Here is a 19,287-nt window from a genome sequence, read left to right on the forward strand (position 1 = left end):
ACTATATAAATATATATATAATCTACCCGCGTTACTGTTTCAACAGGTTCCGGTACGATGACGTCTTGTTTCCACTGAAAGCTGCATAAAAGCTTTGAGGCGGTGGCTGCTGGTGTTTTATCGAATTCATTGTATCATCGAATTCATGGTATCAACACTAAATGATACTGATTTGATATACATGCTAATTGAATGGTTAAATGTTCGAAAGTCTATACCGAAAACATGCATGCGTTCAGGATTAAGACACATACAAGACGTGTTGAGTTCATGTGCTTTTGTCTCAGTCTAAACAATACCTAATTACAACTAGGGGTGACTATTGAGGGGGAAACAACTATTGCGATAACGATAGTTTTTTCGACCAACTATTGCAATAGTTTTTTTCTTCTTGAAAATTGTCTCATTTGAAGTCATTTCCCAAATGAATGTATAGTTCATATGAACTAAAAATAGGTTGAAGTAGTTTCTGTCTCTTTTAATAACTGACAAGAAACTTAAAACCCGATCAAGTAAACAGTTAAAACATACACTCAATGAAGCTGCAAGTCTGCACCCAAACATCCTGTATTTTGCACTGCGAATTTATCAACGGAAGTCAATTACTAAACTGTCGATAGTCACACATACTATCGATGTATCTATAGTTTTTCGTTTCTACCATCCATTAATTGCTATCGGAGATTCAACCATTGTTACAGCCCTAATCACAACATACTTAAACTCTAACATGTTTAGAGTTTGCTCATGGAACTAAACAGCGGCATGCTTCGCATTGAGCTTAACTTGTTTGAGTAGCATTTAGAAGGTGGTGTGATAAACAACGGGGAAAGTACTATGGATATACAACTTCTTTAATATTAATGTATAAGGTCGCTTACATCAATGATAAAGAAGTTCTATATCCATGCTCACTGCACTTGCACAATGAACACGGGTTAGTCCAGATTAGTACAGTTTCTGGGAAAAGGCAAGCGAGTATCAGAGGTAGTATTCAGAGAATTATCATTTCTGACCATGTTCAATTTTGCAGTGGTCTTGTACGTAACGTTCATAGCGGCAACCACCATCTTGTATTGTGCGGAGCCACTTATCTATGAACTGACGTGTGAAGTGACGTTCCCGACCGGCGAGGGGGACAACCAACTCCATTCTGACTCTTGGGAACAATATATTCGGCTTCGTCTTTCTCCTAATTCCTACCTTACCACATATTAGTAAGTATTTTTATACCCTCCTGTCCTGACAAAAGAGTTTCTGAAGGAACTCTGATTGAAACAAAGACCCGTATATTCAATATCTATAAAATGTTGGTTCAGTTAAAACATATGTTATTCACAAAGTGAAAAGGATCTGGTACAAATCCTTACAGCTTATAAATTCCCTCTCTAAGAAAATTTACAGTAACAAAATTCAACGCAATTAACCATTTGAAACAGACATCAAGATTGAAAGTTAAGGGGGAAATATTATAATACAAAAGGTGCAGAAAAATAGAACTAATGGAACCGTTTTGCTTTGCCAAGCAGTCAGGTGTAGAATCTGCTTGAAAAAAATAAATACTGAATACCAGCTAACTGTTTTAATTCCAGGTAGCCAGTCCTGGATGAACTGGGCCATGTTAGGAGCTATAGTGGTGGCAATCCCTCCCATCTTGCTTCTGAAGGACAGATACCTAAGGCTTGAAGTAGACGAAAACGCCGAGAAGAAACTCAAGAGGAAGCAGACTGAATGAGCATGTCTACTGGCGCATCACTACGTGAAGAACCATGCTTATCTTTAGATACTAAACTGGAAATGGATACTCGAGATGTATGTCCTTCGTTGAAACCCAAGCCATTGCAGGACCTTCAATCATGCGTCCTTCACAAGATTACGGCAGTACATTCATATACGTGACGTTCCCTGTTGGAATAGTTTCCAACAAGGATCAAATCATCAGTGTGTAAGCATCTGACACATACGGAACTAAACAACACCACATCGTGGAGACTGAATATAAATCAGCAAAGACTCAAAATAATAACAGCTTTCTTGAAACGTTTGGTAATTCCTGGCGTGATGACTCACCGTCTGGGAACCGGGTCATAATACGCCGATAAAGGAATTTGTTTCTTTTTTAGAAATGGCATCAAGACATTTCAAGTGGAGCAAATGTTTTTTTGTCATATTCTTGGGTCGTGTTTTGTATTCCTCAAGGGAATGGTCCACGACGTGCATATAGGACATGCCGGGATAAATACCTGGTGGCGTTCCACTAACCGATCTTAACTAAGATCAATCTTAGCAAGTGAGTTGAGATATAGTGTTGAAAATGTATTTTCTTTAGCAAAAGCTGTAACGCCGATTTTTATTCTAAATGGCTCTTGTATCACGGCTTATTTAATTATATTAATTATGACTGAATTAATTATATTCTTAATCAATATGTTTGATAATTAAAAATAATCTTGTGTTTGTGTGAATGGTGAGTGAATGGTTTGTCTTGTTTCGTAAAAATTTACACCTGTATCCCATTAGATTGCTGCATATCTTCTGACTGAGCGGTTAACTGGCTGTTTAGTCTTGACTGTGACAGGGATTCAGAAATATATTTAAGTTACAATAAAAATAAGAAAAAAAGATCAATCTTAGCAAGTTATGCCAGTTTTATCAATGGCACCAATCACCTTAGGAAATCCTGCGAGTTTGAAACAATCACTCTTCGTCCTCATGATACTCCCAGGTGTCTGGTCGAAGGAAATATTTTCAAACGCATCACATATAGCCTGAATGGTTTAATGAAGCAGCCTAAATACGCTTGACATAGAAATCCCATTAAGATCTCCCAGTTCAACCAAAAAAAATCCATCTTTCCCAAAAAATCCTAGGGTTGTGAGCACCTTGGTTTCAGGGATAAGTGTGAACTTAGACTGTCTGAACCTTGACGATCAGCATGACTGACTGACTGACTGAGTTTGGTTTTACGCCGCTTTTAGCAATATTCCAGCAACATCACGGCGGGGGACACCAGAAATGGGCTTCACACATTGTACCCATGTGGGGAATCGAACCCGGGTCTTCGGCGTGACGAGCCAACGCTTTAACCATTAGGCTACCCCACCGCCCCCGATCAGCATGAACAAGGCGTAACGAGGAATGCTGTACTTCGCCACAAGCACATCATCTGTAAATCTGTAAATGTATCTAGAATCTGTGAGCGGTCTCGAAAAACACGCGTCGGTGTAATGATCGCTCTTCTTCATCTTCACATAGAATAAGGAAAGCCGCCATTTTGGTTTCTCTACTCAGATTCGTCTGGATGTACTGATCTAAACTTACGTTGGTAGTAGAAATGCGACGTTCATATTGCCCCATATGGTTTACGTTATGACAGATGTAATTAAAATAATTCTGAGAAGATATTTAATCCGAACGTAAACCGTCATCAAACTGTTATCATTCGTTTTTTTCTGGTAACGTTCGTCTTAACGTAGGGGGGCAGACACATCAATAGAACAGCGCGCCAGTAAGCCCTGTGCGAGGATCTTAATTTAGGTCACCGACACCGTCGTTTGTTTTCTGCCTTAAATTAATCGTAATTATCCTTAGAAAGTATTATATTTGGCATCTTAGAAAAGAAATGCAGTTCGTTCTACCATCATGTATAGTGTAATAAAGCACACTTTCGCCCTGGGTGCCGTTGTACAAAACAACCTTAGCGCTAAGGCTACCTTAAGCCTATGTTAAGGTATGGGAGTTACGGTCACCTTAGCGCTAAGACCGCTTTGTACAACGGCACCCTGAACTATAAGAAATGCAGTTCGCTCTACCATCATGTATAGTGTAATAAAGCACACTTTCGCCCTGAACTATAAGAAATGCAGTTCGCTCTACCATCATGTATAGTGTAATAAAGCACACTTTCGCCCTGAACTATAAGAAATGCAGTTCGTTCTACCATCATGTATAGTGTAATAAAGCACACTTTCGCCCTGAACTATAAGAAATGCAGTTCGCTCTATCATCATGTATAGTGTAATAAAGCACACTTTCGCCCTGAACTATTATAACGTTCTCGTACTTTTACTATAATAGTTCAGGGCGAAAGTGTGCTTTATTACACTATACATGGTGGTAGAGCGAACTGTATTTCTTCAGTAGGAAATTACCTTTGACTCAGCTTCTTGTCACTAAACATCTCGTGCTGCTCCGTGAACCTTGATCCCACACGTCGAGTAGGTGTCTGCGGATATTGGTCTGTGCTATAACCACTGAAATTAAAGTCCTTTCTTTCACTAATTACTCCTTCAGGGTGGAATTTCTTTCCCCCCCAACACTTCAGTGCCTGAACGACCTTCTCCTGTGTTCTGGGCGAGCCAAATCTAACCCCATGATCCCCAGAACTGACCATCTCGAGATCCTTCATGACCCTCTTCAGTCTTGTCATATGGGTTTTGCTTAGGAGTACATCATACCAAACTGCCCACAGAAACTTCAGATCATTCAAATTGTCCACATCGATAGTATCAACCAGGTAAAGAGTAATCAATGCCCTGGCCAGTATCCCTTCCTCGATGTCATTCAGGTGGAAGTTGAGGGTAGGTTTGGGCTCCGTATTATGCAGGCGCCCGTGCAGTGCGTCCAGGGTGTGAAGAAAGAACCTCACATCCCCGCACCCCAGCAATAGGATGTTACAGGGGTTGGGGATGCAACATCCGTGGGTCACATCGCCTGATGGACAGTTCCCAACTGGGTAGTAGTATTGGTACTTGTCGGGTACCGGTAGGGATTTAGCATCTTCAACGGTGATTTGTATTGGACAACCTGTGGAAAATATTGCACATTTACATTGCAGCTCATCCTGTATATTGAGTACAATGAACAAGTTTTAAAATGGCAACATGTTAAGAGAGAGAGATTTCATTACTACGAAGCAACAAAAATAACACATTTTCAGAATTGCCAAAACCCAAAGCTTTTCCAGTTTTGGTTCTCCTTCTATGTTTTCTTTGCTGAAGTTTAAAACCCAGCCTTCCAATCTAGCAGCAAAACTACTATGTCTATTACAACAATAGTATTTACTATTTACAGATTAAGGTATTTTGTATTGTGGATCAAATATTTATGCACATGTTCTTCCTACTTTACCATTGTATTTTATGCTGTATGTACACGACATCTGTAATAATTCTGCAGTGAAATATAAATGTTGAACTTAAATTGTACATGCTATTTCTTCCAAATGCATATCGAACAAGCGGTCCTGTATTTGTAACATGGAAATGGGAAATAAAAGACTTAAATGAGAAAAAAGTTTTAAATGGCGTTGGTTAAATTCGCCAAGAACCAGGGCCCCGTTCCACATAGCGATCTTAGCGCTTCGATGATAGTAAGCCTATGTTAAAGTATTGAAGTTAGAGTCGCCATTGCTTTGTGGAACTGGACCCAGACGTCTTTCGGCCATGTGGGTTATAAATTAGTGCCGAGTCTTTGAGAAATGTCACAAAAGTGCAATTCACATATGTTATATTTGGGATTACACTTTCTCAGTTAAGTACAGATTCTAGTACCTTTTTTGGTTGAGTCCCATCCGGGATTCGAACCAACACCCTCAGAGTCAGGCACCTAATCGCCAGCACACAAAGTCAGACGCCTTGACCACTCAGCCACCGAGAAAGTGTAAAGAATGGAATATCTATATTTACTACTTTTTATTTTTGGGTCACATACAAGATGCCTGAAATGACTGGTGTCCGAACACGAGCTGTATTCGACGTTCTGGTGATTTCGACAATTGCATTGCACGCGCTATATCGGGTGAGTACGTGTGCGATCGGAGTGCACAAACAGTTTCACTGGTAGGGCGGGTGCCCAGTCGCTGTCGTGAGAAGTTTTATTGACAATGGAAATCGGGAAGTAAAGTTATATAAAAAACAAACAAACATCAATATTATTTACCCGAGATCGTTAATACCACTTCAGATGCAAAATCAGTTGCCTTTATAACAAAAAATAGCAAGCGAAAATTCAGTAAGATCAGTCGTCTGCTGGTGACAGGCAATATATAAATAGGAAGCCACGTGATCACAACACTCCTTCGCAGTGCGGAGCAAAAAGTCAGTCTAAGTAAACTTAGTCTCAGTAGTATTCGTTACACTCCTCTCTGTATAGTAGGGTAACTTTACTTAGACTGAAAAAAGTATGGCTCATCGTCGAAAACCCATACAAAATACCCGGAAGTTACGAGCGGCCACTGTTTCGCCGATACGATGTCATCAACGCTATTTTTGTAGGGAACACTTTATTTTTTGGTGTGAAATAGATGAATATATCCTTTATCACTCGAGGTTAGTAAAATAAAAACTTTAAATGACATTACAGATAAAAATTACGTTTTTGTCTTACATCGTCGAAAACCCCAGACACCGGGATATATGTCATATTTGACCACTTTCTAAAATGGCATTGTGTATTTCAGTGCAATTCACATTTATATATTTAGATATGTTTATTGTGGTTTTCAGCCTGACGCTTAACTTATTGGGGATACAAAGCAAGGACTGGTCAATTTTGACAGTGGAGTATTGGTGTTATCATAACACTCAGAATCATTTTTGAGCGTTTACATGGCATTGATGCCAGTGGCAATTCGTCGGTGAAGTTCAGTTGCAAAGTTACTTCCGGGATTGTAAAACTGATCATATCGACACATGTGCCGACACATATAGGGACGAAAAGGGAAGAAGAATTACTAGAAAAAAGAGCAGACATCAGCCATCACTTTTGTAGCATCGACAGTAACTTGAGTAAGTCTATCGCATTGATCGTATTGATCAATTAATGCGATTCGAATAGTTTAAATGCAATGTCCGCAAAAGGGCTTCCTCTGCCCGTAATAGCTATGTTACATTTAGTACACTTACCTAACAGTGACTCAACATCCACCGCTATATTTGACGATAAAGGTTCCATGATATACACAACGTGGGACGACCAGACCGGCTGTCTCGATCCAGGTCTCAGAAAGCGAAACCGAAAGTACGTCTGTCAAACCAACGGTCAAAGGGAAATAACTCTTCACTACTTCTTTCCGGACTGGTACCCTGACCGTCACCTCCTAGACTGGTTCCTGAATTCTCCGCCTGGCATCACTGCCGCGAACCAGCTTGTAAACAAACGTGATAATTTGAAATCAAAAGTGTGACCTATTTTAAGCTTTTCTGTGCGCTTTACTTATAATTTTCCATAATTATATACATCTGGTTTAAACATCGGTCCCGATAGCACTCCTTAAGGGTTTCAAGTGAGTTTATTTTTGCGCAGCTTTTAGCAATATTGCAGCAACATCACGGCGGAGGACACCAGAAATGGGTTACACACATTGTATCCATGTGGGGAATCGAACCTGGGTCTTCGGCGTGACGAGCGGACGCTTTAACCACTAGGCTACCTCACCGCCCCTACAAAGTTTCGATTACAGCAAGTGGAGCCATACACAAAGTATACAGGAATGGTAATTTACGCAGAACATATAATTTCCTAATTTAAAGTTAACCATTCTATGACATATGTACATTGTATATCTAAATGTGTACATTCTTCAAAATTTAAACAGATGAAAACATTTACCATATATCCGATCTATAATAGATATCTGATTGTACGAGACATGTGAAGAATCGTCGCTTGTCGGGCTGGTTTGTATGGAACTCTGGGTAGAAAAGAGAACAACTTCAAACCCAAGCTCCACACAGATTTAGTCCGTTCGCTGAGCACTCTAAACTCTACGACATCGCTGAGAGCTCTAAACTCTACGATATAATCCAGTTAAAAACATTAAGTTTTAACATCCAACACCGAAACAGGCATGGGGAATTTAGTTTGTCTTAACACACATAACAGGTTGATACAGACGAAAGTTGTTGATGGTTCATATCCAACGGTTCCCACATACTGTAGAGCCATTTGCAGCTGTATGCTCGAGTTTACATATAAAGCCTATTAGCTGAAGTAACTAATTGTCGACAAACGCTCTCACAAGCTCGTGACGTCGCGGCGTCATGTCTAAACAGATGGATGAATCGACAGAGGGAAGCTAGAGCAGGCCATTGAATGTGATATGATATTGATTTTTTAAATGTTTGATGATCAAGTCGCTGTGTCGATTATTAACTAACATCCTCCGGTGACGTCCTCCATAGTTATCACATGTACAACATCAGAGGGTAGCCGACATAGGATATTCTCCTCGCAACTCACCATGGTTCATTGGGCGCTGCGTTACCTGCCTATAGGGATGGTACTCGCTGTTGTTGTTGCAACAGGTAAGTCATCTTATGTTACATATTTATCTGTGGAAGGCGTCAAGTGATATTGGATTCAGATATTTGTTCGACCTGGTTTCACCGTGTAGAGACGCTCTTTCCGCGAACTTACTCTCCATGACAGATTATGATCATCTGAACCACGTGTATAAACTATGTGTGTGTACTTTATATGCTTGTGTCGTAGGGGATAATGTGAATCATATTCCAAACTTATAACAACAATGTATCATTTATTTTTGGAACAGACTCAAATATTCATAAACAATTTTATAAATCGTTGCATTACCTCAGCTCGGTCTGTGTGGTTGTATTGGGGACCTTTGGGCAAAAACCTTTAAAGTTCAGCTATGAACCTCATCGGATATGTTTGTATGTGTTAAATATTCCCTTTTTGTTTCTTTCTCAAGTTATTTGGTAGTGCCTCAGGTTGTTTCTGAGTGTCGCGCAAAGAAAATAATCCCTTGAAAATTAAATTTGATAAAATATGACAAACGTTATCAACACGTTTCTAGGCTGAAGTTAGTATTCCATCAGAGTAAGCACGCAGGCTGGATGTGGGGACGGAATAAAAATGAGAAAGTGTTCAATAAAAGAACAGAATTTGACCCGTAAACTACAACAAGTCATTAACATGTAACTACACTTATATCAGTCGCCGAAACCCTGCAAGTTCACTGTACCTAAGGTGATGCTGGTAACGCATCCCAACATGGCGGCAGGTAAGATAGCTTGGCGATTATTCCCCTCAAATTAGCAGTCTTTGTATACAATCAACATTATTTAGCACACTAATAAACTTTGATGGGGTGAATACATTGAATGCACTGAATCTGCTTATTAATGTCTATGTGTTGAAGAATAAGCATTTTTTTAAATCGCGCGAGGATGTCGGTAACTCAAAGTCTGGATGTCGGTAACGTGCAATGGATGATGCTGGTAACTCAATGCTTTAGTCGGTAAACAGAAAGTGTTGATTTATGTTTACATACAAAGGAGATACTTATATCAGTTCTTATGTTTTACACAGATGTGTACTGCTGCTACATTAACAGTATGAGCGACCTTTCTGTGCGCCGGAGAGTTGTTGTTCGTCTTGAAGCAGGTTGTGTTTAATCACACTATTTATGTGGCGTTTCATTGAACTTGAGGGATTTAGATGTGTGTGCTCATTGTCCATTACGCTGAGAGCGTTTTCTCTGTCCCTCCTCAATTCGGACATTTGACATGTTGATTTTGTTGCAATGTTGACGTTTAAAGTACATTTTACATCGTGCATTTATTGGGTAGGGCTGAATATATAAAGCTATATAGTCTGTCAATTGAGGAGGGACAGAGAAAAAGCTCTCAGCGTAATGGGCACACACATCTGAATCCGTTCAATACACTAGGACCGATTGTTGATAAAAGTAATGCAAGAGGCATTTTTTAGTAGGATTAGGTATCCGGGCTAGTTTCCAAAATTTACAAAATAGAGATACAGTCACGGGCGAAAATACTGTGCACACCTACCACTATTTTAGGCGATTTTGGCGTCCATTTTGTTTTTCAATTTTGAGGGTCAAAAACACTTTTTTCAGCTTGGTATCCTATTTATTCGTGATCAGCATCCTACTAAAAAATGCCTCAACATCTTTTATTGGAGCCTTTTTCCAGAATCGGCCCTAGTCTACAAGTTCAATGAAACGCCACATAAATAGTGTGATTAAACACACCCTGCTTCAAGACGAACAACAACTCTCCGGCGCACAGAAAGGTCGCTCATACTGTTAATGTAGCAGCAGTACACATCTGTGTAAAACATAAGAACTGATATTAGTATCTCCTTTGTATGTAAACATAAATCAACACTTTCTGTTTACCGACTAAAGCAGGACAGTTACCAGCATCATTCATTGCACGTTACCGACATCCAGACTTTGAGTTACCGACATCCTCGCGCGATTTTAAAAATGCTTATTCTTCAACACATAGACATTAATAAGCAGATTCAGAGCATTCAATGTATTCACACCATCAAAGTTTATCAGTGTGCTAAATAATGTTGATTGTATACACGTAGAAGACTGCTAATTTGAGGGGAATAATCACCAAGCGATCTTACCTGCCGCCATGTTGGGATCACCTTAGGTACAGTGAAGTTGAGATTCAAAACATAGCCGTGATTCCCATATGAGGTGTTATGGGTATTATCACCGAATAACCGTTTCCTTTTTGTTTCATTATCCTATATACAAGAATGCATGTATACTTTCTTTAGTACGACAGTATATGATTTATGTTTATAGCGACATCCAAACAATTCGAATTAACAACATCCTATCAACCATACATCTCATCCATGTGTACACATCCAGTGACAACATCAAAACAAGTCCTTATTTCCTAAACTTCGAAAATCTGGAGGACATGAAATTTACAAACCCCGACATTTCATTTCTGATGATTTGTAAAATACCACATACGGCATACTGCACGAAAATCGCGTTTGTGTAATTTGACAATAGTGAGTGAGTGAATGAATGTCTTGGCATCGTTCAGAGTAAACATCTTCCGAGTGAGTGAGTAACTTGTTAAACGTCATCGTCTATATTCTGGTTCTATCTCGATGCATCAGTTTTAATGTCAGAAGTGATGCAGGTCTCAGGCATTTACAATTTACATCTACGCAATTGGGATACGACGACATGTGTCAACCCAGTCAGCGAGCCTGACCACCCGATCCCGTTAGTCGCCCCTCATGACAAGCATGGGTTACTGAAGATCAGTTCTGACCCGGATCTTCAATAACCCATGCTTGTCGTAAGGTGCGGCTAACGGGATCGGGTGGTCTGGCTTTCTGACTTGGTTGACACATATCATCGTATCCCAATGGCGTATACATCGATGCTCATGATGTTGATCATGGGATTGTCTGGTCCAGACTCGATTATTTAGAGACCGCCGCCATATAGCTGGAATATAACTGAGGGCTGAGTAAAACTGCATTCGCTCACTCACTCACTCACTCACTCACTCACATATTTAGCACAATATTGCTACACGAGCCCCGCCAATCTCTAATGAGTCATTCAGGAAGCAGTACTTAGTCCGTTAGGAGGCGGGGTCAGACCTCCCTTGGTTAGCAAATTAAAAGCCACGAAATCACTTTGAAGCTATTCCCTACATGGGTACTATGTGTGAAGCCCATTTCTGATGTCCCCCGCCGTGATATAGCTGTAATATTGCTTGAAGCGGCGTAAAACCATACTCACTCACTCACTTGGAAGCTATTCTTGTATAAACGTTCGGAGAGGGGAGCATCATATATAAATACCTTACAATTTGTTGTGTGTCAAAACCAAGCACGCACGCATACGCACGCACATGCACACTCACAGTCCAACATATCTGCAAACGCGCTTATTTGTACACTCACTCGCTAATCTGTGAAGATGATTTTGCATAAGTTAAATCATGTGTTGAAGTAACCCAAATGACTGAACTGAGCCTTAAATCGGATCTGGCTATAAAATCGTAACTATATTCATACGCTGTGATGTGGGGGCGGGGATTGGAGAGGGTCTGACCGAGACTATTCACTTTTCTCATCAATATTGATTCTGAAGCATGTTCCTTCATCTTTATATGCCATATGTTACGAAGCGATGCTCATAAAATCAGGCACACCATTGATCCGTATCCCTACTTCAATGAGGCTCAGTTCGAGTATTCGGTGTGCTTAGCTTGGTATATACCACGAACAAATGGACATGATAGCTTGGAAGGGCCATCTGTCACAGACATATTGGAAAGAAATGATAATTATTGGAGTATTTCCTCTTATTTCAAAAGCCCGCCAAGACGTGAGCTGTTTCTCTGCCATATAAGACGTTACTTTCTTTATAGAGGCGAATAAGACTAAACTGGTTTAACGTGGATTCTACGCTATCCACGATATGACGCACTCCTACCGTCCATATTCCAGGGCCGGGCTGAGTTTTAGTTGTTCTAATCCACTGAATACTTAAACGGAGGATGGATCATATTATATTGGTTGTACTTCAACTGAGAAATGCTAGTTAGGTTTTATGTATTCTAGACGAATAATTAGACATCCGGCTCTCATATAAATGAGTTACTTGATGACTTTATTGCAGAGTGTTGTTTTTGACATATACATTGTACAGCCTTTGATCGGTGAACCTACCGAGGAGTGCAGAACACGCTGCCATACAATGGGGTGCCTAGCAAACTGTCATACAACGGGGTACATAACAAGCTCCATAAAACGGGTGCATAGCAAACTGCCTTAAATCAGGGTACATAACAATAAAGAAATACAGTTCGCTCTACCCCTATGTATGCTGAAATAAAACGGGATGCCTTTGAACTCGTAAGGCGTAATTCATTTGTTCAGGTTGACAAACATTAAGAGAGGTAATTTACTACTTATCTTGCAGAAAACGACGGAAATTCTACTATTTTGTGCTATCTGTTCAAGTTAATCGCTCTAAGTGAGTGAGTGAGGTTTAGTTTTACGCCGCACTCAGCAATATTCCAGCTATATGGCGGCGGTCTTTAAATAATCAAGTCTGGACCAGACTATCCAGTGATCAATAGCATGTGCATCGATCTGCGCAATGGGGAACCGATGAAATGTGTCAACCAAGTCAGCGAGCCTGACCACCCGATCCCGTTAGTCGCCTCTAACGACAAGCATGGGTTACTGAAGATCAATATTCTAACCCGGACCATCACGGGTATTAATCGCTCTAACATTCAGACCATGTAACAATAGTAACACTACCTGTGGAGTAACGTACTGATTTGTCTAGACTCAGTGATTTCAATTACAACTGAATTATAAGGTCAGAGTGTGGTGCCCTAAAATCTACAATGGTCTTAAGCGCACAGTAATCATAAATAAACATGAGTGGGCGGAGCTTATGTGACCACGTCACAAGGCAATGACAGACGAAGAAGCGTTGGTCAACTCCCTCCACTAGTTCCGCGGAAGATACTGTGCCGTGTATGTGACGTAGTGACATAAGCTCCGCCCACTCAGGAATATTCATGATTTCTGTGCACTTAAGACCATTGTAGGTTTTAGGGCACAACATATGTGTAACAAGCGTACATGTCAAACCAAGTTACGTTTAAAGATAAAGTTGCTTTAAAATACATTACTAGGTGCATTCGCGTCGATAGCTTATTGTTAAAATGATTGGCAATATACTTTACATGTGTATTTTATACAGTATAGATTTCCTTCACCATAATATCTATGGGACCAGCACTGAAATGTCAGGCTACAACTTAATGGCATTCCATATGACTGTACTGAACATGTGTGTCTCGGTTAGGAGATTCAGAGCCATAGGTTATACGTGCAGCATAACGATAATTAGACGTGCTGTTTCTGTATTGCCAAACATAACAATGTAATGTAACAAACACTCATAAGAAATGTAGTGTGGAAAATAATAATGATTATAATATACTTTCCAAAAAAAGAAACGCATATAGGAATTTCAACTGTATTTTTAAGTTTATTTTGAAACGTCTTGTAGGCTTTATGAGTCAATGAAATATAGCGAAATTGCACACTGGGAATGCAGACTTATCCGTCTTTGGCACCAACTCGAGGAAAGTCAGTTTGAGTGTCACATGGAGACGTTTGGTGGCGCTGAAGTCAATACCTCGTGTGACCACCGTGGGCATCGAGAAATGGATGCATCGCCTCGGCATCGAACGAATAAGTTTCAGAATCTCGTGTTGCCCAATCGCAGCCCACTCTGCCTGTAGTGCCTGTACGACTGGCTGAAGTGTCTGGGGCTGAGGGTTACGGCGTCGCACCCGTCTGTCCAGGGCATCCCACAGATGTTCGATCGGGTTTAAGTCGGGTGATCTTGAGGGCCAGGGGAGCACATTGATGTTGTGGTTCTGGAGGAAGTCTCTAGTGTGACGTGCTGTGTGGGGCCTGGCATTGTCCTGTTAAAACAACTCCCTCTGGCGATCAATGATTAGAAGGAGGTGTGGGCGTAGGATTTCGTCACAGTACCGTTGAGCTGTCAGGTTGCCCTGGATCATCACAAAATCACTTCTCCTACGGCAGGTGATAGCCTCCCACATCATAACACTTCCCCGGCCGAATCTGTCCACCTGGGGAACGCAAGCGTCGGCGAAACGTTCACGTCGACGTCTGTACACCCGCATTCTTCCATCGCGTCGTTCCAATAGAATTCGTGATTCATCACTGAACCAGATCCTACGCCAATACGGTAGGTTCCAGGCCTGTGAAAAAATATGAACCCCGATATGTTCGCCCTCGTAGGTAATAAATATGTATATTATGTACAACATATACAACATACGATACACACGTTACACTGAATCTCTTCTCAATATACAAGCGCAGAAAGTATTGATACAGTTTTGTAGCATTAATATTTGATTGTAGCCATTGTGGAAAATACAGTTGCCTTAAATCATTTTATACAGGACAAAGAAATAAAAAGTATAATTCATTCTCTACAGTATTACAAAATGGACAGAACCTTTGTGAGTTTATAATCGATGAATATCTTCCTTGGTGGATATATAAACCATTTAGGCCAAGTCTCAGGCGTATGAAAACATTACGAAGCTTTTTTATTACGTAAGTTGTATAGATACGACTCAGGTTCAAGTAAAGATTTAAACTCAATCATATCTTGAATTTTCATATAAAGATGAATGCCAGTCTTGTTTAAAGATATCGATAGCCCTGGTACGAAAATGTTTGATAATGCATTAGCGCCTCAGTGTGTTGGAATGACAACAGAGAAACTTATGGTTTTGTGCCTCACGAATGGCGTTTGAGGTCACTAGAACGTTTTAGACTCCCTTAGCGATTACTTGTTTCACTCGTGTCTTCAATGAATTGCTGGTCAGCTAAACTTGAGATGTGTTCGCAAAGGCAGGTGCTGACCCCTGAACCTCAGAACTATTTACATCAGAAGAGGAATATGTCAGGGCGATTCATTCAGTCTTTTCTTTTCTGTTTGTCACGAAATTGTTTCAATTGTTTGCTAAACAAAGAGGAGGGTTATCATCCTTGACTTTCTCTGCACAGATCTCCACGACCAGAGTGGGGGCATTGACCATCTTATGGAAGGTCGGGCCTTTACCAAGGGAAGCAGGTTAGAGAAAAACTCCAGAAAGCCCATGTAAAGAAAAACCTCAAGGCAGAATATAATTGTAATCTGGAGTTAAAAGCTGAAGTTTAGAGTTCGTTACAAAGACAGAGCCACAAATGTCCGTCCTCCCATATTCTTTTGGTGTCGTTGATTGGACGAAACGAGAAATTAAGAACACTGGCACTCAGATCAGAATCATATCAAACAATAGAGACCACCATCCTCGTTTTTCCCTCAATACTTCAGGTTTGTCATTTCTAATGGGAGGGCGTGGCTTGATTAACGCGGAGGCTCTTCATGAGAGAATTGTATTCTGCACTTTTGCACATATCTTTTTGTATGTCAAGGCTCACGATGATTTCAAAGCATTCTAAAAAGTTATCTAAAAAGAGCCAACCAAGCGAAGTTCCATATCAAATCGGCACAGATTTTGTGTTTCAATGGAAGGCTCTGCTGCACCGAGTGTACGCGTAGTGTGTTGAGGAGATTAGCAACCTTTGCGTGGATGAAGTCGGCTGGCCTGAAAAGTTAAACAGAAGGCTTTCTGTCAGCTGTTCAGGACCAGTCACTTCCCACACGTAAACGTCAGTGTGATTTTACGTCAAAATATAAATATGAAACAGTATGCAATGAATTTAATGAGACATTGTCAGTAGATGCTAACCAATGGCAGAGACACAGTATCTAAAGCGGCATGATGGCGTGGCTCGGTCACGATTCCATGCGAAGTACCAAGTTGTCCGATTCGCCACTGTTCTCGGTGCCTTTGGTTGCCTCCGCCGCGATCACAGCCCTTCTGCCACTCTGGGTAATGCAGCTGAGGTGGGGTGAGCCTGACTGTGCCGGACCACCCAACCACCTGTCTGCTTCATTTTCTTTTAGCCTGTAAACGATAGCAGCAGCAGCAGCAGTAGTAGTAGTAGTAGTAGTAGATGTGCATTCAGGTTAATAATTGACTTGCTTTGTATGTGTTTGTGCCACCAATAGGTCATCTTCTTGCAAGCCCCTTGTATTATCACTATTCCATAGTGATTCATACACACATGCTTACGCTTACAATTCTCCTGTTGTGAGAGATTTTTATGATCATATGGAAAAGGCTTTTGCCGCTTCTATTTACAGAAGCCTAATCGGGGAAACTATCAACACATTGGCTGACTGACAAATCGTGACCGCCTTATCGTGTGCGTGTGTGCGTGTATGCATGTGTTTGACAGTACTAGTATTAACACGCTGATATACCCGGTCTCAGTCACGTATACATCTAGTCGATGTATGAGACAACTCTTGTTGGAGCACCTTTATGCAGAGCGTCTGTCTGAAAATGACAGTTGAATTCATCATGTTCGTCTTGGTCCACTGCTAATGCCTGTCTTTATTTACTTCAGTTGTTTACGTGGAGGTGATCCGGAGCAAGGCTGACGGTGATTCACCCCATTTGGACCGGTCCAAGAGGAGGACGACTGCCCATGGCAGCTCCAATACCAACAAGATACCGGTGACTGGTTACACAGGTGGCATCAGCGGCGGGTAGGTGCACACACTAGTTGTAGCGGTATTACATGGGTTTAATGCGTTATGTACCCTGGCTTGGTTTTACTCCTCTTGCCACCTGCTCGTGGTATGAATCCTAGACATAAAACTACTTATTCCAAATGGTTCCAAGAAACCGATGTTTCAGGAAAGTTGTTCGTACTATCTGATACCCTTGGTCAATAATTAATAGTTACTGACGCCCTACTAGGACAATAGTTGATAGTTAATGATGACCTAGGACAATAGTTTCTAATTCCCTGTGCCTTAGGACAATAGTTTATAGTTACTGACGCCCTAGGTCAATAGTTCTAAGTAACTGATGTCCAATGACAAGTTCCTATGGCAATGGCTCCTAGTTACTGACGCTTTCGCTTGTCACGTCGAACACCCGGGTTCTATACCCCATATGGGTACGATGTGTGCAGCCCATTTCTGGTGTCCCCTGCCATGATATTACTTGAATATATTTCAAGGAACTGATCCCGTAGGATAATGGCTCCAACTAATTGTTTCCCAGGGATAATAGTTCCTGGTAACCGATGCCCTAGGAAGCGGTTCCAAGTAGCGCATGCCGCGAGACACAGGTTCATATAAAGACAATTTCTATAGACCTTGTGGTATTTCGAAATTAAAATTCTTGGACAGCAGAACCTATGTTTTCAAACATATATTAGAGTCAGTGAGTGACTTTAGTTTTACGCCACACTCAGCAATATTCCAGCTATATGGTTTCGGTCTGTAAATAATCGAGTCTGTATGAACTGTATGAGCATCGATCTGCGCAATTGGGACCCGACGACATGTGTCAACCAAGTCAGCGAGCCTGACCACCCGATCCCGTCGCCTCTAACGACAAGCATGGGTTACTGAAGATCAATATTCTAACCCGGACCTTCACGGGTTTGACGTTGAGATTCTGTACAACATACTCAATATAGAGTGTAACGAATAAAACTGAGCCTAAGTTTACTTAGACTGGTCAGCGAGCCTGACCACCTGATCCTGTTAGTCGCCTTTTACGACAAGCATGGGTTGCTGAAGATTAATTCTAACCCGGACCTTCATGGGTCACATACAGTTGAGCACCGTTGTGTCGAACTCTGATAACTCGATATCTCGGTTGTCTCGATATAACATCTCAGTCCCAGCAAAATCCATCATAATTTATCAGTAGTATAGGGAATGGGGGTTTTGGACCAGTTCCAACAAAAGCCTCTGCAAAGCCTTATTTCACAGATAAGGCTTTAGTCGGACCCTTAGCTCTTGCTACCATTACCCCTACTATAAAAAAGTTTGGGACGATAGCGGGATACGAACGCCCAATGTTACAACTCCTAGCCGCACCACTTAAGCGACTGAGCTACCGGGGATATGGTTGAAGTATGTTGGTTTAACGGGTCTATCCTGGGATTGCATCATCCAATACTGGGCTGCGTCTAACGTGCCGCTATGACACTATTGTGCCGCTATGCCATGTTTACCTCAATGAAACAGTTTAATGTGAATCGCCTATGATCTCTTTGGTGTTCGTTATAAAGGCTTGCTGTTCTATGTACTTTTTTTTTTCTCGGCCTCGCTGATAGCAGACTAACGAGACTTGGATCGAATCTCTTGTTTCATTTTGTCATATTTTGTGAGTTCAGAGAGGATTGAACGAAACTCCTCCTCTGAGATCTTACTGTCAGTGAGTGCAGTGGAAATACACTCACTCACCGTGTTCAGCTTTGCTTCGGCCAGAACCCTGATCTCATCGTGTTTCAATGCTTTACGATGCAGTCTGCGGGATACAAGCTTAAGTCCCAACCCCAACACCCCTGTCACCCCAGCTGTTATTTCGAGCCCCATCACTATAGGTGCGGCCACGATGGTAGCTAACAACCCAACACCTGCCACCCCTAGGCCCATGCTGGCTGCCATAAGGGTAGTATCAGTCCCGTCCACGGCATTGAAAGCTCTATGATACTTCTTATATAGTGCTTTCCGCTTGTCGCGGTCTTGTTCTAGTTGACGTTTTACATCGCATAACTGTCTCAAGCGGAACCCGTCTACGGTTTCCAGGGTCTTCACTACTTCATCTATGCCTGGGTACAGTCCCATCCTATAATATATATTACAAAAGATATTTTAATTGGGTTTCAGTCAATAACCGATCTAGTTTCCAACTGGTGTTCTGGTACTAGTTCAGGTATATAGTTCAATCCCGTAATGTATTTTAATTGGGTTTTATTTAACCTTCGATTAATGTACTTAAAGCCGATAATACTTAGATTAACGTGCGTGTAAAA

At 41.2% G+C, this 19,287-nt stretch overlaps 2 protein-coding genes across 3 annotated transcripts in view; one reads left to right on the top strand and one right to left on the bottom strand.

The window, feature by feature from the left end:
- The window catches only part of LOC124262721, a 39,637-nt gene extending 32,596 nt beyond the window's left edge, over nucleotides 1-7,041 (bottom strand). The window contains exons 1-2 of the mRNA XM_046697260.1: nucleotides 6,906-7,041; nucleotides 4,152-4,806 (exon numbers count right to left, since the gene is read on the bottom strand). Coding sequence (XP_046553216.1) covers nucleotides 4,152-4,806; nucleotides 6,906-6,954 — 704 coding nt within the window. The 5' untranslated portion in view covers nucleotides 6,955-7,041. The remainder of the gene's footprint in view (nucleotides 1-4,151; nucleotides 4,807-6,905) is intronic.
- A 931-nt stretch (nucleotides 7,042-7,972) lies between these two features.
- LOC124262683 overlaps nucleotides 7,973-19,287 on the top strand; it is a 31,857-nt gene continuing 20,542 nt past the window's right edge. The window contains exons 1-2 of one of the 2 annotated variants that reach the window (XM_046697199.1): nucleotides 7,973-8,306; nucleotides 16,855-16,996. In XM_046697199.1, the coding sequence (XP_046553155.1) occupies nucleotides 8,243-8,306; nucleotides 16,855-16,996 (206 nt within the window). In that variant the 5' untranslated portion in view covers nucleotides 7,973-8,242. The remainder of the gene's footprint in view (nucleotides 8,307-16,854; nucleotides 16,997-19,287) is intronic. The other variant, XM_046697198.1, reaches the window with a different exon arrangement.

The sequence above is a fragment of the Haliotis rubra genome, unplaced genomic scaffold, assembly GCF_003918875.1.
Source record: "Haliotis rubra isolate DU_JTF1 unplaced genomic scaffold, ASM391887v1 Scf85, whole genome shotgun sequence".
Classification (NCBI taxonomy): domain Eukaryota; kingdom Metazoa; phylum Mollusca; class Gastropoda; order Lepetellida; family Haliotidae; genus Haliotis; species Haliotis rubra.